General features: G+C 27.7%; 1 protein-coding gene across 1 annotated transcript; it reads left to right on the top strand.

Annotated features, from left to right (window-relative positions):
• Positions 1–18,149: 18,149 nt before the first annotated feature.
• On the top strand, positions 18,150–20,001 carry LOC114171909 (GDSL esterase/lipase At1g71691-like). Its single transcript, XM_028056686.2, has 5 exons — positions 18,150–18,405; positions 18,529–18,653; positions 19,045–19,290; positions 19,455–19,707; positions 19,817–20,001. Exons 1-5 carry the CDS (start codon positions 18,150–18,152, stop codon positions 19,999–20,001), a joined length of 1,065 nt encoding a protein of 354 aa, XP_027912487.2.
• Positions 20,002–25,015: the final 5,014 nt, after the last annotated feature.

Below are 25,015 nucleotides of genomic sequence, written 5' to 3'. Positions count from 1 at the left end.
ATAAGACTCATGGCATTAATTAAATTAACCTTTCATTTTAACCACTTTAACATTGAAACAATTTTTTGTGTATAGTATAGGTATTTAATTTCGTTTTAGTTCAAAGTCTTTATATAGTGGTTGTCAAGGACTTTATTACAATATTCAGTTTTCAAGTAAAGAACCAATTCTGAAATGAACTATTTCTAAGGAAATACAATAAAAAAAATCAATATTATAAGTCATTACTCAACAATATAGGAAATCATAATATTATTTTCAACTTATAAACTTAAAGCATCTAAAATTAAACTTTCAACTCATATTTTGGATTCATTATTACAAATGTTTCTTAAAAACCATTATTTAGTTTCAGGTGTTTCCTTATTAAGTATACATTTAAAAAGTTTTTTAAGTGTTTCTGATAAGCTGTAGAACTCTTAGGGTGTGTTCTATTGTGTGAATGGATTTGAGAGAGAGTGTGAAATGGATTTGTGAGGATTTGAATGAATGAATATGTGTATTTTTTTTTAGTGGATTTAGAGGGTAAAATGAGTAAATTTGAAGATAAGTTGTATGAAAGTTAGTGAGAAATTTGATTGATGTGATAGATAAAATAAATTGTAAAAATAGATAGAATTATAAAGTTATCAAAATACCCTTGATGAAAAAAGAAAATGATTTTTTAATTTGATATTATGAAAACAATTACAAATAATTAATATGAATTAAAAAAATATTAAAATTATATGAATTTTTAAAATAAAAAAATTTAAATTTTTATGAATTTGAAAAAATTTATACAATTAAATTTAAAAACAAGTTATGCAAAAATTAATAATAGTAATTATTATATATATTATTTTTTAATAATATTTTAATTAATATTAATTATTCTACATATTTATATATAATAATTATTATTATTATACTTAAAAATAATAATTATTTTATATATTAATTGTTATATATTAATATATTAATTTTATTATATTTTTGACAATATTTTAATTATTATATATTTAGATATATTATTAATGATAATAATAATAATAATTATATATATAAATATATTATTATTTATTATATATAATAAATTATAATAATAAATAATAATATATTTATATATATAATAATTAATAATATGTTCATATATATATATATATATATATAATTAATAATATATATAATAATTATTTAAAAAAATATGATAGTTAACATAAATAATTTAGTATATGTAGGGATAAATTTGTAAAACAGATATGTATCAGCTCAAATCTCTTTGTTTAGAGAGGATGCAATTAAAATGATATTTTCTGAATCCTCTCCTTCATTTCCTTTCAAATTAATGCGTGTGAACATGATTTTATTCACAAATCCGTCGCAGCAAATCTATGGTAATAGTAACATCAGCAGAAGCGAACACAGGGTTAATGTTTATGCACAATGTGTTATCTTTTTACGAGTGTATATAGAAATTCTGAAGTTGTAAAATTTTTAGTTTTATATATAATTTGATAGAGTAAGTATGTTTTGAATAATATTTGTCGGATAAATTAAGTTAATGAAATTATTATATCTGAAAATTGTATATTGTGACATGCATGTAGTATTATATTATGAATGGAAGAAAGTTAAAAAAAAATTAAAATATATATTTGGTTCCTATTTTTGTTTAATTTTGTCGATTTTGTCCTAATATTTTTTTTGTTCAATCAAATTCCAATTTTTGTCAATTTTGTTCAATTTGTTTTTTCTGGCTATTGTGGTTTAAATAATTAAAGGTAATGAATACGGACTACCACATGTCACTTCATGGTTTTTTTAATTATTTTAATTTTTGAAAAAAATGTTCATGTCTCAACCCAACAATGTGCCACATGTCAAAGTTAATGTTTTATATTCAATTTAGTCTCTATATTTTTTATTTTTATTCAATTTAGTCTTTTTTTTAAATATTACAATTTTGTCCCTCTTCAAATTGAGACCAAATTTATTTTTTATATAAAAATTATAATGATGTTTTTATTAAAATTTACATTTTAAAATTTATAAAAAAATTAAATTTGGTTTAAATTTGGAGATAAACAAACTTGCTCCATTTAAAAAAAAATAGGACGAAATTGAACAAAGATAACAAATATAAGAACAAAATTAAATATAAAACAATAACTCTAACATGTGGCATGCTCTAAGTTGACACGTGGTCATTAAAAAAAAAAAACACAGTGACACGTGGTAATTACTGCTCATTACCGTTAATTATTTAAACAATGTTAGCAAAAAAGATCATACTGAACAAAGTTGATGAAAATTATGACTTGATTGAACAAAAAAAATATATTAAGGACTGAATTGACACAAATGAATGAAAATAAAGATCAAATGTATATTTTAACAAAAAAAAAATCACTTATTATATCAGGTTTAGGAATATCTGTCATAATAAGTTGGACTTACTAAGTCAAGTATTTTGGAACATGTCATAGTAAGTCCAACTCATTATATCATGTTTAGAAATATCTATTATAGTAAGTTGGATTTATTATATCAAGTCTATAAATACTGATCACAGTAAGTTGGATTTATCGTATTAAGTTGGACTTATTATAATAGATCTACAAATATTTATCATAAATTGGACTTATTATAACTTGTTTTCATAAAACTAAGGTTTACGAATATCTATAATTGTAACTATGAATTAATTTTTTTTTTGTTTTATTTGATTTTGTTTGTCATTAAAAGTAATTTCTGAGTATTTGCATTACTTTGAATTATGATGTTGATATTTATATTTGGGTATGAAGCAGTCATGTTGAACTATGATAGTGGTATATGACTTTTAAATTGATTTTACAATGTTGTGAGCTTTGGAATGATTTTAAGTTAAGGTTTTGGTTAAGTAATTAAATTCTCTAAGCGATGTGACGTTGATATAAGTATATATGTTAGTAGAAATGAAAAGTTCATGTATTTTGTATCTACATTCCTCAAAAAGATAACTGAAATGTTGATACGTAATGTACATATTAAGTTAAAAAATTTAATGAATTATTCAAGATATAATGATTCAATGAGTTAGACAAACATAATAAATGCGTCTTGCGGCAAAATTTGATAGAAGTTTCTCATGTAAGATGAAGTAACTCATAATACTTAACAAAAGTTATGCCTTTAAATTAGATATATAAAAGACCGGTTTTATTTATACTTTAATAAACTTAAAAGTATGTAATTATATATATATATATATATATATATATATATATATATATATATTACAAGTATTTTACAAAAATTAAAAAAGTTATTAAGTTTTCTTAATTTTTGAAAAAAACCCTTAAACGAATACTTAAAGAAATTAGTTGAGTAATTAATAACATAATATGATAACATTAAATATTAATTGCTTGTATAATTTGGGTCAATGATACTAGTGAAATCCATTGAGAATAGTTATGAATAAATGCACTCCAAATTTTGACTGGCCAATATTGCAACCAAATGGAGACGTAATTGAGGTTGGTGAGTAGTGATTAATTATTTGGGAAACAGATAATAAATCATAAATGTATAATAAATGAATTTTTTCTTCCTCTAGCCAAATAAACGAAAGCTTAGACATAACACATCGCACATTTTAAATGTATGTTTTCTTAAATTGTAATAATCAATCATCACATTAAAAATATTATTTGTATTATAATTTAAAACTCTCTAATAGTTTGATCTGTATTTCAGAAGATCAAGGAAAAGAAAATATATTTGAGTTAACTTTTATTGATTTCAACTCTAAACAATATAAAATTATTGAGTATATTAAAATATAATTTTTTTAAAATATTAAAAAAATTTATTTATAAAATAATATAGAATTATTATATATATCAAAATATAATTTTTGTAAAAAATATATAAACTCCCCGTGGGAGAAATATAAAAGCAATTATTTTTTAACTAATATTATTTCTAAAAAGTTACTCAATTAAATTTAGGTCTATTATAATTTAAAATAACATACTTCACCACAAAAAAAAAATTTATTATCATTTTTTTTCTGACAGTGAAGTAAAACGATACAAATATTTACATTTATGTTAGTTTTATTTAACCATCATAATTTTTTATATTATTTTAAATTTATATAATTAAATTTAAAAATTTTATATTGAGATATTAAGAGTGTCTCAAAACGAGTATTAGTTGAGAAATGTGATAGAGGATATGTATCCTCGAAGATTGTCATTCGAGCTTCACGTCTTCTACTGTAAATTAAATTTATAGAAGGTAGAACTTCTTCTTTCCTTTCTCTATTGATTCTGCTATTAGTATGCTCTATTGATTTTCATTTTTTTAGCATAAGATTTATGGATTTAATTGAATTTATGTCTTTGAAGGAGGAGTTGGAGAGAATCGATTTGGAATTGGAATCCTACAAGATTAATATCAAGCAGAAATCAAGAAAATATTAATTTCAATAAGTAGTTACCTCGTTGAAACATTGTTGAGGTAGCTTGATTTTTAGTAAATATGATATATTTTATGACGATTTTGAACTGTCAAAATATAATAAAACATCATAAATTAAAAGTAAATTTTTAGCGATTTTTAACTGCTAGTGTTTTTTTTCTGACAATACCAGCGATTACATTTTTTTTTGTCACAAAATAGTTTTTGACATGTGTACATCTAACGATTTTTTAAACCGTTAGAAATTTCATTTATGATAATTTTTAACTGCTAAAACTTATAATTTTAACTGTCACAAATGTCACTTTTTTTGCAGTGTTTTCCCGACGAAGAAGGTGAATTGGTTGCGCTAAAAATTTGATTATTTTAAGTTTTGAAATGGTTTAATAATTTGATAAAGTGTAGGTGGAATGCTTAGTTTTTAAAACCTTTATAATTATTATGATACATAAAGATAATGAAAGAATGAATAAATTTTATATTAATTTGATTCTTTATGAATTTACATCCCCTTTCTAGCAACCTAAGCTATAATTTCATTAAAATATTAAGAGTTAAGATTACAAGATTCATTTATATAAAACCTACATTCCAGATATACAAAAACTTAAAATACATTTCAAGATTTTCAATCAAGGTAATTCAACACACAATTACCCCAAGTATCACTTACATGGTGAAAGAAATATAGAAAAACAACAATAAAAATTATGAAATGAGTACACCTATGTAATGTGAAGATTTTACATCTCAATCCTAGGCCAAACAAGGAACCCTAGAACCAATCCAATCTTCTTTGAATTTTGATAAAATCTAAAAAATTGTACTAATGTCTCCAAGAACCCTCAGATACTTCTTTCTCTAATTTTTTATTTCCAAATTTCGTAGTTTCAAATGAGAAAAGAGATTAAGTTTTAAACGAAAATAATTTTCTAATGAGATTATGATATTAACTTAATGGATTAATCTGGTTGCAGAGTCAATGTTCATTCTCCATACTTGACTTAATAATTACATATAATGACCTAAATGATTAGTGTGACAATTTCAACAATTTTAGCAATTCTAATAATAACTTCTAATTAATTATGTTGTTACTAAATTGATTTTAAGAATAATTTAACTTGATTCACAAGATAACTAAACTTAAGAATTCTAAATTTACCTACATCAGTGCAGTAAAAGCTTTTGGCCCCAGTTGTTTTTGTTATTCTGCATCGGTTTTAGAACCGAGGCATATTGGGGCGAGGCCAAAAGGCCCTGGGTGTTAACCGAAGTCATAAAGCACTTTTCTGCCTCAGGTCACGCTTGAACCGAAGTCATAGGATCACAAAATTTTTAATTAATTTAAAAATTGGCAGAGCATTTGGCCTTGGTTATGGCAAGAACCGAGGCCATAGGGAACATTTTTTAGGAACACCACTACAGTTGTGGTAAGTTGTTCGAGAGCACGGTGGAAATCAGGAATCTCAGATTTGCTTATAAGAGTGCACCGTAAAGTCCAGTAAAATAAGTCCTATTTTCAGCTAAGGGTATTCCCTCCATCCCTTCAACCGTCCATTAAATCCTACCATTCTTCTTCAACACAGCACCAAAGATTTCAACAATATCCAAAGAAGGAAACATCTTCCATGCCTCAACAATTCCATCCTTTATTCCTTCAAACAATAACTCCCACGCTACTCCTTCCGGAACAGAAACATAGTTTTCGTCCTCCTCCAAGAATTTCTCTCCTCTCTTCTCATAATACTCATACGCATAAAACAATGCCTTAACCAGTAGCAACAAAAGTATCAAACCAACTACTCCTCCTGTTGTTGAAAAAATAAGTTAACCAAAAGTGAATAACAATTTAAGTAAGGATCAAATACAATTCCAAATGTGATCGATGGAATCAACAAAATAGCCTAACCATAGCATAATAGACGCGCCCCTTGTTCGCACTAGCAAGACAGTCGCGGGATGGCACGATGAAGCAAAGATGGAGGTTGGTGTTGTCAAAACCGACGAGGAAGAAGAAGCGATCTGTCTCGCGCAGGAGAGGAAATGAGGAAGAAAGTCGTGTTGGTCCAACACCGTCTTCATTCCAAATCTGGTTAGCACTACTTCTGCTTCCCGACTTTGGTCCAACATCGCCAACGTGCCTAGATCTGCCAACGTCTGAGCCCCTGGTTTCAGCCCCTCTTCCACTTTGCATTTCAGCCCCCCTCTTTTCAACAAACCCTAAAAACTACATATAAACTTTAATCAAGGAAACAAGAAATGGAGGTGCAACGAACCAGCGACGACAACGCGACGGTGGCCAGAGCAACATGGTGGCAGTGACGGTGGAGGGGTAGGTTGCAGGGAGAGAGAAGAGAGAAATGGAGAGTGCGGCGAGGAAGAAGAAAAAGAAAAAAAAAGGTTCGCATTTTGGCACGAGTTGTTTGTCACTCGAGGCCAAATATGTGAGTTTTTGGCTTCGATTATCCACAATCGAGGCATATGCTAGCTTTTGGCATCGATTTTTTTATCAACCGAAGCATAAAATCGTTTTTGGCTTCGGGTGTTCTATGAACCGAAGCATAAAAATTGGGTGAAATTACAAAAATGTCACCGCGTCATTGTATGCTTCGGTTTTTTGATAACCAAAATATATAAGACGAGTTAAAAACAATAATCTGCACCAATGCTATGGCAACATGTACATTTGGACACTATAAAAACTTGAACTTTATGCTTTTTAGTTCATTTGAATAACATTATATTTATTAAAGTATATCCATTTCTTATTTATGATCAAATTTGGGTTCCTCTAATTAGGTCATACATAAGTCTGCACACAACTCTTATGTTCTCTGTGCACATCTACCTTGATGACAGATTCTTTGTGTTATACATTATTCACCTGTTATAACTCTTTATCCTCTCAAAGAGAGTATTATATTTTGATATAAAAGCATGTAATGTATTGTAAACATAAATATATAAACTAATATAATAATTACGTTTATCTTATTTAATAATTTTAAAATTCTTTTCAATGGTGATTATATTTTCAATGACTTATACAAATATAACTACTCGGATGTTTTCAATTTAAATGAGATTGTGAATAATCTTACTTATACGAAAGATCATTTTTGGAAAACACTTAAAAAATATTATCACTTTGGAACAACTATAACAAAATAAAACAGATATTATTTTAGACAAGGGGAAATATATATTTTTGTGATAGAGACAGAAAAAAGTAATATAACTCTTATTATCATAAAAAGGAAAATGATATGCATAAACCACTAAATAAATTTTAAACGTAATTAAAATTAAAACTTTAAATTCACATAGTAATTTTAATGTAGCACATGACTAAAATACTTTTATTCTCAGGAGGGTACGTAGAAACTTCTCAAATGAACACTTTTATTAGAAAAAAAGATATCAAATATTGTACAAGTTGAAATTATTATATGCAAAAATTAATTTGTAAAAAATATATTATATCAACTTCTCCAAAATTTATCATTTAATTTACGTATAAATTAATTTGGTAAATGAAGAACCTGATTTCACTTTTCATTATATTTCTCCCTTTCAAAAGGATTTAAGGTGAACTTTTTTCATGATACTCTTAATTATTTGTATATGATTGTATAGTTTAAATTTATAATCATACCTTAGTAGTTATTAAAATTATGAATTTAAAATCAAACGAGTCCTACAAAAATTGAATGAGTCTTTTCTTCATCTAATTCTCACATCAACCATAAAAAGAAAAGAATAATATGATTAGAATTTTTAAAACAACATATATGTGATTTGTCATTGAGTTTTTGGCCCCAAGTTGGTGACTTGTTTGGTACACATGTCTATGAATAATGGTTATGTAATTAAATTATTTGGCCGTCTATTAGTGCATTAATGTCCTTTGTCAACTTCTCAAAAGTGTGTACCTCTATGTCCCATATTCTCCCTCTACTTGTGATAAATAACTACTAGATTATTGATTTCTTTTAAACAAATTGTATTTATTCAAAATTTTATTTATATATGCATTTATCAAATTTATATACACACACCCTTTAAGAAAATCTTACACCAATTATGAAGTCTTTTCAAATATGAAGTGAATCATCACAACATTGGAAGATAAAATGGGGGGAAATTCTTAATGGATATGGAAAATGATTAACATATTAAAACCTTGTCTTTCCTACATATGGTGAACTATTGGTATGTCTTCAAAATGTGATATATGATTATGATTATGGATTCGGATAGAAAATTATAAGAATTTTTAAAATATTAGATATATTAAATTTGAATTATTTTATTTAATTTTTACATATTTATTTTTAAAAAATTATTTTATTGAGTTTTATTTTTTAGATAGATATTATGAATGAAAATAAACAAAATAGATAAATAAAGGAGTAATTCTATTAGTTTATAGAAAAACTTAAAAAGAAAAATTTGAAATCATATTAGAGTATGAAAGTTGATTATGTATAAAGAAGTCATTATCCTTAAGATAATTTATCTTTAATTAAATTTGTAAAACTAATGTAGTTTAAAAATGATTTTTAAATTAAATAAAATTATATAAAATATTAAACCATTCTTAAATTGATTAATTTTTTTAAAAGAAAATATTTTACTTGAGATGAATAAGATGTTAACCTTACATCGACTATTTCTATTCATAAAAAGAAATCAGGGTTAATTTTTTTTTTTTAAGTTGTGAGTTGAATACTTTTACTTTTAAAATTTTAATATATATTTTTATATTTTAATGAGGTTATATATCTCTATGATACACCTTGTCCAAAGTACACACAAATATAAATCAAAGACACAAATCTAAAATAATAAAAAAAATAGAAATTCTATTAAAACGAGATTTGGATCCTAGAAGAGGCCAATATCTTATTATCAAAGATTTTGGAGGTCTGCCTCTAAGGTCAAATACCCACCTGCACAAAGTATCAAAAAATTTTAAATTAAAGATGTAATGCTTAAAGAAAAGCTAAGGAATATTGCACAAACAAACAACCAAACTATAGGTATGACTTTGATCACCCGTAGGTTTGTTAGGAATGGGTAAACAAGCTAATTCATGAGCATATATTTCTAAGCTTGTTCCCTCCTTTTTATCGTCATTTCTTCTTCCCATTGTTGATCCCATTGTCGCTTGATGAACAAGTCTTCCATAAGTATCCTTTATTCTTTCCATTGTTGACGTCATTGCTCTTGGATGAATAATTCTTCCCTAGGCAATAAAACAATAAGAGGAAAGTTAGTACCTTTCTTCATTAATAATTCATAATGCTATCTTCTTTCTTTCTTTTTTTTTCTCTCTTTTCTTCCCCTCTCTTTTTCTAGTCTCTTCTTTCTTTTCTTTTTCTCGCTCTTCTTTCTCCTTTTTCTCTCTCTCTCTCCCTCTCTTTCTCATATATATATATATATATATATATATATATATATATTTCTTTTTTTTCTTTCTCTTCTTTTTCTCTCTTTCCTTTGCTTCATTTCCTATAAGTGTTTTATTCTCATATGCTCTTTTTAGCTTTCGCTCTTGTCTTCTTTTCAATACATCGAATTTTTGCATTGCCCTTTCTTCCTCCTCTTTCAATTAAAAAATGTAGTTCTTGAGGTCTTCATTAGTCATGGGACTTGCATCCCCATTAGGACATTGATGAATTTCATGCCTATAGCCTTCACATTTAGAACATTTTAGTGCACTTGTATTTGACAATGATTTTCTGTCAAGATTGTGCTTCCTTTTAATACTAGGAATCTTGCCATTTAACTTTATAATTCTGGATTCCAAGGCATTGACATCCTCCACCACGGCCCCATAAACACTAGATGTATCTCTACGTGTCACTCTCTTGGTACGTTCAAGTCCTCTAACCAAATGATCCTGGTTGGGAGTAGGATAATGTAAACTATATGTTAAACCAGTTCTAGAAGGATGCCTTTGTGGAAACATGTTGCATTACTCAATATTGCTAGTTCCTGCAAGAAAATGTTTAGTATAATAAAATATATTTAGGACATCACCATTCTTTTAAGTGTTTCACTCAAATTCTCACTTGTGTATCACACTTATAGGTTATTTCTTGAATGTATTCTCTCACCTTTTACCACTCAAATTCTCTTTAGTACATGGCAAATAACTCCTGTAGCTTAAGCAAAGAGTGAACAAACAATGTAAAAAACGTTGCGAGATCTAAATCTTGACTCAAGAGATCAAAGAAAATACAAAACTCTAGACAAAACTTCAAGAAATTTTAAAGACACAACACAATAAATTAAAAATAAAATAGGACTACAAAAAAGAGTTAAAGGAGACAATGCGAAGACTCTAAGAAAAGACTAATTGCAATTCAATAAATCAATAAACCAAACATAAAATTGCAACAAAATTTTGTGCTTAACTCATTTTTTTTCTTATTAAAAGTCTAAACTTCTTAATAAGAACCCTAATGTCCTAGACCTTTTCTTATTAGACCTTTTCATAATTAAAAGTTTGCATTAAGCTTTAAATTTGGATGCTAGGAATGACCAATGATATAGTCCATGTCTAGATGCACAATCAATTAGAGTTTCTATTGTGTTCTAGGTTCTAACATTGTGTCCAATGATTAGATACCCATAAATATGCAAACAATCAATTCATGCAACTAAAAACGGTAATAGAACACAAGAATATTGAAAAGAAATATATATTGAATAGTAGAAATCATAAAGATTAAAGATACATTACGTCAAACCCCCGTGAATATAGGAGTTAATTACTCCTATACATTCTAAACTCTAGGAAAACGAATAATAATGAATGTCTCTAGCCTCCAGAACTAGACTTATTTTTAACTGTGTAGAGCCTTCTATTTAAGGACTTTCAGAACTAGACTTAACTTGAAATTTGCACTTGAATTTGTAATTGAAGTTACCAACTCTATTGATATTTGATTATGTTGATAACTTCTTAAATCTCTGAGATTTCCACTTATCTACAAAATATAAATCAAATACTTATTTTTTCCAATTTAATAAATAAAAATTGAATTATCTAATAAATGATAAAATACTTATCTTTTCTAAAATTATATAATAAAATCTAAATTATCTAATAAAAGACAAAATACTTGTCTTTTCTAAAACTATTTAATAAACCCTTAGTTATATAAAAAAAATACTAATAAAAGATAAAAAATAAACATAATAAAAACATGATAATGCCAATTATAAAAATACAAAAAAATTTAAAGTTTTTCATGTCCTCATGAAAGATAAAATTATTAATAAAAAATCCAGGTCAACCCATTAGGCTAATGCAAGAGCAAATGACTTCTCAGTCAATCATAATCATGCAACATAAGAGAATAATCAATATGAAAAACACTAAAGAATATACATCCAATTCCTACTCTAGCCTTTACACCACTATGTAACAATTCCTAATGTGTTAGTGACAAGTCTAAACTTATTAATAAGAACCCTAATGTCTTGGACCTTTCTAATCAAAAGTTTGCATTAAGCTTTAAGTTTGGATGCTATGAATGATCAATGATGTAATCTATATCTAGGTGCACAATAAATTAGTTGTTTTGTTCTATTCTATTTTAGGTTCTAACTTCTTATTGATGTACTTCATCGCTTGCCTTATGCTAAACCTCATCTTGAACTCCTTCGTCACCCTTCATATCAGTTTTGTTAACTTGAGGCAAATGATTCCTCACGTGAGATTGCACCTCACATTCACTTAAACCATCACCCCCCATTTGCACTTCAACCTCAAAGTAACCAAAACCAACCTCAACCTCAACCTCAGATTCATGCCTATCATCTTGAACTTCCTCATTAACCTCCTCTTGAACCTCCTAATTAATCTTGTCCACCTCATCTTAAACCTTCTTGTCATTATCATTGATATGACTGCTCTCTCCATTCTCTAAGTCATCCCACACTAATAACCCAGTTTATCTTCTAAATCATTTTCCACCACTTTTGCTTCAGAAATACCATGCACAAAAAACATGTGAACTTGACCATAGTGTTTGGCAACATGCATCATGTTTATTGAACCTTTGTCATCAACCAACATGTACATGGCATTCTCAATTGCATACCATAATTCCTTAACATTAACATAGCCCATTTCCCTTATTTCCCCTATGACCTCAAAATAACTCCACATGTCTGGGTCATAGGCCCAAACAATGGTTTCCCCACCAATGTAATTAACTAGGCCATGTTGTTTAAAAATTCCACCATGGTGGACCACAACTTCAAAACTTTCATCAAAGATATAACACCACTATTCAAATACGTCATAGACCTATCTGGCATATATGAAAAAAAAAATGTAAAGAAAGGTCCACTAACACATTCAATATCACATAAAAAACACATAGCGACCACAACTTTGAAAGAAATAAAATCAACAAAGCACGCACACAACCCCAATCCACTTACAAGGACTATCACTAAATTAGGGAAAAGGAGTGGGACACACCAAGGGAAAGGAGAATGACATACAATAGCATAGAATAACACCACAAAAGCACAATCACACAATCACAAGCTCAATCGAAAATAACATAAATGCAATCGCAAATAAGAAAAACGCATTCGCAAATAGGACATAAAAATTCGTAAACCTAACCTCTCTTGATGAATCATTGATGATCCCAATAGTAATGGCACACCCAATCGCGATCTGAAGTTTTCTTACTTTTGCCCAAATTCGAACAAACCTAAATCCCCAATTTTCTAACTAAGACCCCAACTCGTGTTTTTGGTTTGATCTGCCTGTGTTGTTTTTATTTTATTTTTTTAATTTTCCTCCTTTTCATTTATTTTAAGAGAAAATATGTTTAAACATGAGATTAAACATCTCACTAAAAACAAAACAGTGCCACGCAGGATTACTAATGGAACATGTAGCACATAAATGCCAACTATATAGTGAAACATTGCCATTTTAAACGGTGTTACCCAATTAGGACCTAATTGAATCAAATTGACAAAAAATAGGACCTATTTGAGCACAAAATGAAAATTAGAACCAAAAAGATATTTTTACCTTGTCTATTCTTTACATATATCTTTGGATGGGGTGGGTTGAGAGGAAAAGAAAGGAAGGAAGGAGGGAAAAGATTGTTTGGATATAGAAAAAATGAATGAAAAGTGAGTGAAAGTTATCTATGTGATATGATTTTTTTGATAAGTATAAATGAGAAAAAATAATTAAATGTTTAATTTAATTATTGACTAAAATGTTATAAGATATATATTAAGGTTAGTTTTTAAAATAAATATATATATATATATATATATATATATATATGGTATTAAATTTAAGTTGCTTATAATATTCTAAAGGTGAAAACACTAATATATGATAATATATGATGTTATCATTTGAGGCATAAGTTCACGCTATATTTAAAAAGCTTTGTAAAAAGAGTGATAAATATGTTCATATAATTATGTTTTATATAAATAGAACCACAAGTGCAAAATCAAAAACACACTATGTTTTTTGGCCTTGACCAAAATCAAATCAAATAGAATACATTTTTGTTTTATAAAACAAACATTAATCATGTTAAGTATGTCTCGTTACATAATCGATTATGTTATCACCCATAATCAATTATGTGTTAAGGTATACCCAATGTTTCTCCCACGTTTATGCTCACAAGCACATTAATTATGAGAATTATTATGTCAACATATGTATAAGGGGTAAATGGGTAAAAGTCTCATACATGGCACAAAATCATCTTTTCTTCCCGCCTCAGTCAAGGGGGCCCTCTCCCCCTTTCACTCCTTTTTTCTTTCCTACCCTTTCCACCCAAATTCACATAATAAAATTTAAATAACATATCTTCTCTTTCTTCTTTTAGGTTGTGTTCTTTTGAATGGATGGATTTGAGGAAGAGTGTGAGGATGAATTTGGATAGATTTGAGTGGATGAATATGTGTGTTTTTTTAGGTGAATTTAGAAGGTAAAGTAAGTAAATTTGAAGATGAATTTTGTGAGAGTTAGTGAATGATTTGAATGATGTGATAGATAAAAAAATTACAATAGATAAAATTTGAAAATTACCTAACTACCCTTCTAATAAAAATAAAATTAAAGAATTTTTAAATAAGTTAAAAATATTAAATTTTAATAATATTTTTATTATTATTAATTATTACCTATAATAAATATTTATTATTATCAATTGTTATATATATATATATATATATATATATATATTATAAATTATTATTATATTATATACATTATTATTATTATTAAATAAATAATAATAATAATTAGTAATAATAATAATATATAATAATTTATAAAGATATTGTATTATTACAATAGTATTAATTATATATGGTAAATAAAGTTATAATGGTATTAATATAGGAAAATGACACACGGATAAAATTGTAAAGTGTACTTTCATCCACCTAAATCTTCTATGTAGCGAGGGGATACAATTTTAAACTATTTTTATAAATATGTGCTTTTACGTTAATGTATTTTTTTTGAAAAGGAACATGAATGTAATTATAAATCCATCGTTGCAAATCAACTAATTTAAACAATTAGCTTAAACTGACGTACGCTTAACTTCTAAAGTAAATAAATGGATCCATTCAAAAACCAATAGTAACTCTACATGTCTTTATATATATATATATATATATATATATATATATATATATATATATATATATATATATATTATAAGGACTTAAGAAATAGTTTAAAAGTAAAGGTGGTTCTAAAGATGAACTTGATTATTTTATTCATAAAAATTCAATTATAAATAGATATTTTATAAAAATCATTATCTTTATGAAAACCTTTTTCTAAAGTTTCTTTTTCATTTTTTTAACCTTTTTAGCACATCTTTCATATAATCTACAATTTTTTATTGTTGTTGTATAGAGAGTTTTATGCGCCTTAAAAGTAGAGAGCACAACAAAAATGTTGTTTATTTGTTTTAAGCAATACGATAGAAAATGTTGATAGTCATGACTATAGTTTTTAAAATATGGATAGTTTAAACTCATTTGACCATCCAAACATTCAATTCATAAAATTTGAAGACATGATTAGAACAAGTTCATAAACAATTTAATAATTAAGCATTTCCAGACACAAATTAAAATACTACCAAACAAGAAAATAATAAAGAAAAATAAAATTTAAATAAAAGAAACTTAGAAAAATACTTAAAAACTTAGAAAACACCGGGTTGTCTGACAATAAGCGCTTACTTAAAGTCTTTTAGCTTGACGCCCTTAATTATTAGGCTTGGTTGGTGCTTTTGGTATGTTATTTCTCTCGCACACCTATACAAAACAAGGGAACACTAGAAGGTACAAATTAATAGTAAAATTAATTTATATAAAAATTAAATTATACATAAAAATAGAAAGATAAATATATAAACAATTTAAGTCAAACTTGTGAAATAAAACACACTTGACTAAACAAAACGCTAATCCCCAAGAATGATGTCCAAAACTTGTTACAAAAATTGACAAGTGTACCAAATCGTACATATAATAAAGTGGATAAGTCGAGATATCGTTTTCCCAAGAGAGTCATGTTATTTAGAAAAAAATATTTTTATTTACTAATTAAGGACAATAACTATAAAGTAATGAAAAATATTAATTTTTTGTTTATAAAATTATTCAAAATTATAGAAAGCAAATTAAATTTATGAAATTAAAATATATGGTAGAGACTTCACCAGGGTTGGGTTTCATGATCTAATTCAATGTAAAAACACTAAATAATATACATCTAAATCCTACTCTAGCATTCCCACCACTAACAAGTCCTAATGTGTTAGAAACAAGTCTAAACTTAATAGTAAAAATCATAATGTCTTAGACCTTTTCTTATTAAAATTTTGCATTTAGCTTTAAATTCGAATCTTAGGAATGACCAATGATGGACTCTATGTCTTGATGCATAATCAGTTAGTTGTTTATTCTAGGTTTTAACATCGTGTCCAATGATTAGATACCCATAAATATGCAAACATTCAATTCATGTAGTTAAGAATGGTAATATAACACAAGAATAATGAAAAAAATGTTAATTAACATAAATCACAAAGAGTTAAGATACATGACGTCCAATCCCATGAATAAAGGTATACATTCTGAACACTAGAAAAAGAAAATAATGATGAATGCTTCCAACCTTTAGAAGGTGCCTCTACCTCCAAAAGATCAAGTTTCCTCTCTCTCTCTCCCTCTCTCCCAAAAGGGGAGGTCCCCAAAAAGAGTGGTTTATTTTTAACTCCGTTGAGCCTTCTATTTATGAACTTTCAAAACCTGACTGAGCTTGGAATTTGTACTTAAATTTGTAATTGAAGTAACCAACTCTATTGATAATTGATTATATTGATAACTTCTTAAATCTCTGTAATTTCCACTTATCTACAATATAAATCAAATACTTATATATTCCAATTTATTAAATAAAACCTTAATTATCTAATAAAAGATAAAATACTTATCTTTTATAAAATTATCTAATAAAATCTTAATTATCTAATAAAAAAATAAAATACTTATCTTCTCTAAAATTATTTAATAGACCCTTAATTATTTAAAAATATAATAACAAAAATACCAATAACAAATAAAAAATAAACATAAGAAAAACATGATAATTTCAATTATAAAAAATCTTATGCTGAGTAACTTAATGTATTGTGGAGAACACCATACAAAAACTAAGAAAATTGTACACCATAAAGTGCCCCCAAATGTAGGAAAGCAAATGAATAAAATACTTTAATATGTGTTGCATAAGTGTTGTCTTGTGAAATTTTGGGATAATCTTATGGAGATTATAATGCACTCTTTGACATAGTACAAAGTTGACTAGCCTTTTGTAATATAAATTATCTACAATCTTTAAAGCATATTAGGCATATTGTTTAGCAAAATAACTAAAACATAAATTTCTCTCTTGTATCCAAATTGTTTGAAATATATTATACTCATTGTAGAATTGATATGGAAATGTAATTAAAGGACATACTATTATAATACCTATTGTAAATATCACGTATAAGGATTTGGTACCCCAAGTACTTAATTTGTAAATACAGTTTTGTTTGCTGATAAAAAATATATATAAAAAGTTAGTTTTTTTTTTAAAAAAAGGTGCATAGAAAAATATTAGGAGAAAAATAAATTTAAGAAAATAATGATTAACTAAAGACATATTTCACTTAATATTAATTGTTATTAGATAAAAAAATAATTTAAAATGGACAAATTTTAAAATGAAAAAAATACTATAGATGTATTTGATTGAATCGAATTATTCTATATCTAGCTACCTTCTAACTAATATAGGAGCTATATTTATACAAAAGAAAAATGAGAAATATAACTTTTAAAATTAAGAAAAAAAAAAGAGGGATGAAACTGAAGAGAGATGAAAAAGGAAAATTAAAGAAGAATTGGCTAGCCTTTACCAAATTTGAAAAAGAATAACAAAAAATCTATTTAGGGCACAAAACAGGAGTTAGACAATGAAGCATGCTGAGAGATAACTACACACATTTGAGTTGTACTTTTCATTATCAAATAGTAATGCTTACCATATAAACTATTATTTAAGAAATTATTTGGATTCTTGAATTACTCCAAAAGAAAACAAAATGGAAATAAGCTTAAGAAAGCTCTGGGTTATTTCCATACTCATAATCCAACAATTTGCATTCTTGGTTGATGCCTCACATTCTAGAAAGAAGATTGTTCCAGCTCTTTACGTTTTCGGTGATTCAACCGTAGACGCCGGAAACAACAACAATCTCAAGACACTTGCCAAGGCAAATAAATTTCCCTATGGGATTGACTTCAATAATTGTTCCACGGGAAGGTTTAGCAATGGCAAAACAATTGCTGATATTATTGGTAACTTTTCCACCTTTCTTCTGGAACATTGTCTTTGTCTCTATTTATTTGAGGTTTTGTGTTTCCATGTAAACATGAAAAACAATATTACCAGGAATTTTATGCATGTATTGTCTTTTGTAGCCATTAGATTGGGTTTGCCAATGCCGCCTCCATACTTGGGTGTGCCCAAGTCTCAAAGACATCAAGTAGTCACTGGACTTAACTATGCATCAGGCTCATGTGGAATATTGAATTCAACCAGATCAGTAAGATTCAAAATAAAAAATAAAAGGATTCAATATATTTTTTGGTCTTCAAAATATTTTTAAAAAATATGTTTCGACCTTAAAAGTTGTATATGTCATCTCTATGTTTAATGAAAGCTATGTAAAATCCTTCCAGCAAAGGATACATGGAAGTTATATTGTAGTCCACTGTGGAACTCCATTTATCATATGATAAACAATTTAAGTGTTGTTTATTGGAAATATTTTTTACATAACTTTCATAAAATACATGAACAAAATAGATATATATTTATTTTATAAAGAAATATAGTTTTTAAAAATGGTTTCAAGGATAAAAAATATATTTAACCGATAAATAAAAATTTCCCTTTCAATTTATTTCTCATGATATTTTTATTTTGTGATGAAGGGGGATTGTTTATCTTTAGATAAACAAATTGAATACTTCACCTTAAGTGTGGACAACGATCTTCCAAGAAGCATACATAGCAAAACAAAACTAAGGCATTACTTAGCCAATTCCATATACCTCTTATCAATTGGATCTAATGATTACATGTTGAATTATTTCAAGTACCCAAATGAAACCAATAACAAATTAAATCCAGAAAAATATGCAGATTACCTACTTGAGCAACTGACTTCACGTATCAAGGTAATCTTTTAATAAATGTTTAGAATTATACTTTGATTTCTCACATGTAGTAATTGTTATATTTTAATGTCAGCTTTGAAATAAGTATTTTACATATCATAACTATTTATTTTTTCTCAAAGAATATGAAAAATGTGTTTCCTTCGTTTTTTATTTTTCCCTAGAGAATTTATGACCTTGGAGCTCGAAAGTTTGTGGTAAGTAGAATTGGTCAAATTGGATGCACACCAACAGTTAGTATAAGGACACCATATTCCCAAAAATGCAATGAAGATATGAATCAAAAGGTGAAACCCTACTCAGATAAACTTCCTGGGAAGCTACAAGAGCTGCAAACCCAACTCCCACATTCATTATTCGTTAATTTGGATAATTACAACTTCGCCCATAAAATAAGAAATTCCCCTGAAAAATTTGGTAAACGTCTAACATTAATCTCTTGAAAAAAAAATGACTCAAGAAGTTCGCGAGTTTTTTGCATTCCTCTATGATCATAACTGATACTTTTTTTTAATTATACTTTCAGGGTTCAAAAATATTTTTGACTCGTGTGTCCAAGGAGGGAAGCCTTGTGCAAACCGGAATGAATATTATTTTTTTGACTTTGCTCACCCAACTGAAGCTACAAATAAAATACATGCAAATGAGTGTTTTAGTGGAACTCAATTATGTCTTCCTTACAATATTCAAAAATTGATTCACGCTCATTAAACTATTTGTACCATGTTCTTATAGAAATATATCATTATAAATTTTTGTTTATTATTTATTTTTCACGTTCTCTTGATGTATGATAAAGATGTTATACTTTGCTTAACTGCTTTATGTTTCTAAATCACTAGTGAAAACTGAGTAATTTACATTATATGATTTACACATGAGAGAAGAAAAAGAAAGAGAAAATAGTGGGAGAAGGTGTTGAGATGGATAAGGATCAAGAATTTTAGAAAGTGGAGGATGATGAATAAATATGGAAGGTGGGTAAATTAACCAAACAATCACTCTACCAAGCAATTGCGAAATAAAGATTAATGTTTTTTCCTTTCAAAAGAAGGTGGATTAACTTAATACTACACATGTTTAACTATTTGTGTAGACGCTTGCAATGGATAGAACTCTAACTTTACAAAATTAGGCACACAAAAATGTAAACAAAAGTGATTCAAATAAAGATATAGGTGGTACACTTAATGTAATTGTTGAAAGGAGGAGAAAAGGAAAAATGGATGGCATACATTCGTACTAGGATAAGATGTTTATCAAAGAAGAAAATCATATAAAAGAAATGAAATAGAAGTAAAATATTGTAAAGTGGAAATCAAGTTTTTTACTCATAAGATAATAAGAACTACCTAACCCAAACACTTGGTGGTATGAGAGTTGAATGAAGATATGAATTATGTATTCGAGAATTTATATTTTGAATTGTAATATTTTTAAACATCAATATTTTTTTCAGCAAAAAAAAAATATATATTAAAAGGAGCAATAGGGTTTTCCCAACCCATATACAAAAAAAAAAAAAAAATACAAGGAAGGAAGTAAAAAGAAAAAATCTACCTCTAAGAGCAATGTCTTCCCATATTGGTTGCTCACAAAATTACATTAATATAACAAAAGAAAAAAAAATAGAAGAGATCAGATAGAAACCTCATATACCAATTTTATTGCCATTTTGGTTCCTATAGAAATCATCAGCAAAAAGACTTCGCAACAATATTTGTTCTAAAACCAAAAAAAGCCAAAACAACCCGTCTCTACAAAAATTTTCCTACTACCTTGGTAGGTTCCTACCATACTAATTCCAAAATGATCTTAAGAAACACAAGCACAATATATAGGTAGTATTTCACTCTAAATCCATTGTAACAAAGAACAATGTAGTCCTATCCCCACCCCATCAGTTAACATATTAGTCTACTAATATAGGGATGAGAAAAGAGCCTTCTAACAACCTAACCAAAAAAGCTAATTTACCAAACAGACATAAGTTATAGACACATGGTTGGACACAAACACCAATAAAAGTATGAAACATTTGTAATAGGATTTTTATACACTATTGATGACCATGTTTTGAGTTAGATTCAAGTGAACACTTCGTCACCATCAATTATTGCATTCTTGAAAATGAAATTGTTTCTTTGATTCCAAATACATTCCAAATATTTTTGTAAACATGAAGATTGGCTTAATAAAAATATTGTTAAGGTTCTTAAACTGTATGATGTTTCAAAATCTTTTTTCTTGATCAGTTTGTAAGTCTTCAATGTGTCTATCTTTAGAGCATTTGGTGGTTTAGACTATTTATTCTACATCTAATGATAACTTGTTTCATTTTTCATATGAGAGTTCACCTACTTGACACTTTGAGCTTAGTTGTGAAGTAGTATTAACATGACTTCCCTATTAGTTGTAATAGTTGTAATGATAGAAAAAAAATGTTAGTTAAGTAAGAGGGAAGCTTTGAGTTGTAATATTTGTTTCATGGTGAATTATTTTCGTGGATGTAGATTAAAGTGTGTTAATACTTTAATTGAACCATGTTAATCTTTTGTGTATATCTTCCATTATTATCCATTGTTAACTAAGAAAATAGGAATCAATTATCTCACCTAAACACTTAGTGGCATGGTAATTGAATTCAGATACAAATTATGTATAAAAAGGTTATGTTTTGAATTTTGTGATTTGTAAACACTAACAATTGTAATTTGAAATCTAATACCTAAAAATATGGAAAATTATTGTTTGACTGCCATTTTTTACTCTCATCCTTTACTCTCTGATGTGACTTAATGTGGGACATTGATTCTTTCAAAGGAAAAGATAGTGGTACATTGATCAATGACCCATAGTAAGTCATGTTGGGGAGTAAAGAATGAGAGTCAAAAGATAAGAGTCATAATATCATTGTCCTAAGAATATATCATTTATAACGACTACATAATAAAAATATGGTTATATTTATGTATATTTAATGTACAACTTTAGCAACACAACTTTAAAAGAAATTTTATAAAAAAGTCTCGATAGGTGTAACTTTCATGACAACAAAAATACAAATTATCTTATAGTATACAAGGTGTATATATATATATAGATATATATATATATATATATATATATATATATATATATATATATATATATATATATATATATAGTAATTGTGTAAGAATAATTTTTATTACAAAAATCTCAGTTCTGAAAAATTATTATTGATGTGCAATATAAAATTAATTTTACTAAAAATTTCCAGGCATTAATATTGTACACGTTTGTAATAGTGCAACTATTTTACAAATAATCACAAAATGTGAAACTATGAAATCAACATATGATAGAAAAAAATATTTTACTTTTTTATGCCAAAAGTTATCTGATTGACTTCATTCCGGTTTAAAAGGTTATTCAAACTATTTTTTAAACAAAAAAATGAAAATTAAACTTTATCAGCAATACTGGTTAAGGTTAAAAAATAAAATTCAATAATTGATTAGAGGAAAACATCACTACGCCAGAATTAGTAATAGACAGCGCTAATTAGATAGCGCTTATTCAATTAAACGCTATATATCAAAATACGAACCAATAGATAGCATTTTACTAAATAAACGCTATAAAAATTACTATATATAGACAGCGCTTTATTCGAAAGATGCTATCTATATTTATTTAAAAAATGTAATATTTTAATTTAAACTAATAGAAATCGTTTGTAAAGTTAAGCGCTAACTATATTATGTTAATAGATAGCGTTTAAGTAAAATACCACTATTATTTTAGCATAATTTCTCAAAAAAATGTTTGGCCTCCACTCTTCTTCGACTTTTAGTACTTGCACAAGTTTCACTCTTCTTGCTTAATTGATTATTTTTACTTTCACACTCACTGTTCTTCTCTCAACCTTAAAGCGTCAGGAGTAGTCTTTTTGATCACCACCGTTTATAGGTTTCTTATTCTTCTTCAGGGAGACACATGGACTTCACGAGTAAAGGTATTGCTCTCATTTTCTCTAGCTTTGCTCCGATCATTTTGTTCTCTTTACCGAACTCTAAGCAGAGATGAAATTCCTTTCCTTTGTCGACCAACATCCACTGTTGAATCCCATAGGGTGGACCTCCATTTTTTCCACTAGAATCACCTCCGTTCTGGGTTGTTGTTTGTTCTTAGGGTTCGCGTTCTCTTGTTGCGACATCGACGAGTTGTGTTTCCTTGCCTTCACGCTTCAACGAGAGGTTCATATTCCCCTTCCTTATTTCTTTTTCCTTCTTTTGATTACTCTGCGATTTGGTTTCGTCGATTGAAAGTCGATTGGAGATTATTTGGTTGTGATATTGAGTAATCATTGAGTTTTGAGTGCTGAATTTGGTTTTTTTGGGGTCTAAGGGTTTGTGTATTTGAGTGATTGTATGTAAATATTGATGAACATTCTCCCTCTTTTCTTGGCCATTGATGTGCTGTTGAAACCAAATAGAGTGTATGAGGTTTTTGGGGTATTTTATTGCCAAAAATTTCATGGACATGGTGGCTTCCATGCCCGCCATGAAGCTAGGTAAACTTTATGAAAAACGATTCGTCTATGAGGCTATTCTCAGGTCATTCTTTTTTTCTAGCTTTTTTTTATCAGTGTCACTAATTATTTTGGGTGAAAAGTTTCCTTTTCTTCTATTCTTTTGGTAAGCTAGTTGAAAAAATCGATAATCGAGGGAAATGATAATGCATCTTTGTTTGCTTCAATAACAAATTCTTACCCGTTCACCCTCTCTTAAAATTCTGTTTAGTTTTAACTACTTTTGACCTTTAAGGAATGCGAATGACCACCAACTCGATAACTTTATGGTTCCTTAGGCCACTATTGTGGAATTAGGTTGGATTCTTATTTTACCTACAAGTGCAATGTTAAGTGAGGTAGAGAAGTGGCATTAAACGACATGAATATGAGTTTGTGACTATAACTAGTATATATCTTAAAATATCAGGTCTCTTCTGCCTCTTGCAAAGAAATACATAATGCAGATGCTACAAATTGATCTGCCAGTGGCCGCTAAATTGTTGGAGGAGTGGGTGCTTTCGGATGGAGTTTCAAAGCATAGAGTAGCCATTAATAGACTGGTTAAGTTGAGAGTTTTCCTTGAAGTTATTGACAGGTACATATTTATTCATGATGAAACATTTTGTTTTTTTCAGTTTTGTGAAAATGAGAGCAGACATTTGAGCTTCTGAATGGTTTGAACTCTTGAACTCATTCAGTTAATTTGAAATAAAAATTAGATGAAGGCCAACCCTTATTGTGAAGGATGCACACCAGTTTTGCTTCTTGCAATGTGTTCAAGGGTCTTTGTGATTATATCATATTTTATTTATCGCATGATGTAGTTCAATGGAAAATAATGCTTATCTAATTTAAAGCTTTGGAGCCTTACCTTATCCAATTTACTTCAGGAATTTTTTCTCCTTCTGGTGTAAAGAATGAAATGACATACAAAGTTAATCCAACATATTAGAGAAGTCTCCAAAAGCTTTCAGTACAAGGGTGAGTGATACATATTTCCCCTTTATTTTCTATTCTTGAACCATGGTACAAGTTAGCATGTCTCTCACTGCTATGACGAGGATGTGATATACTCCTATCGTAAATGTATCGTCATTATTCTTCTAGAATTTCAAAACAATTTAATATTTCAACCTTCGGTTTTTCATGTCTTCTTTGCATTCACCT

This window comes from Vigna unguiculata, chromosome 11 (genome assembly GCF_037176805.1).
Source record: "Vigna unguiculata cultivar grain cowpea cultivar isolate G323 ecotype 2 chromosome 11, ASM3717680v1, whole genome shotgun sequence".
Taxonomy (NCBI): Eukaryota; Viridiplantae; Streptophyta; class Magnoliopsida; order Fabales; family Fabaceae; genus Vigna; species Vigna unguiculata.
The sequence above is the reverse complement of the archived record's forward strand: the minus strand, read 5'-3'. Positions and strand labels throughout refer to the sequence as shown.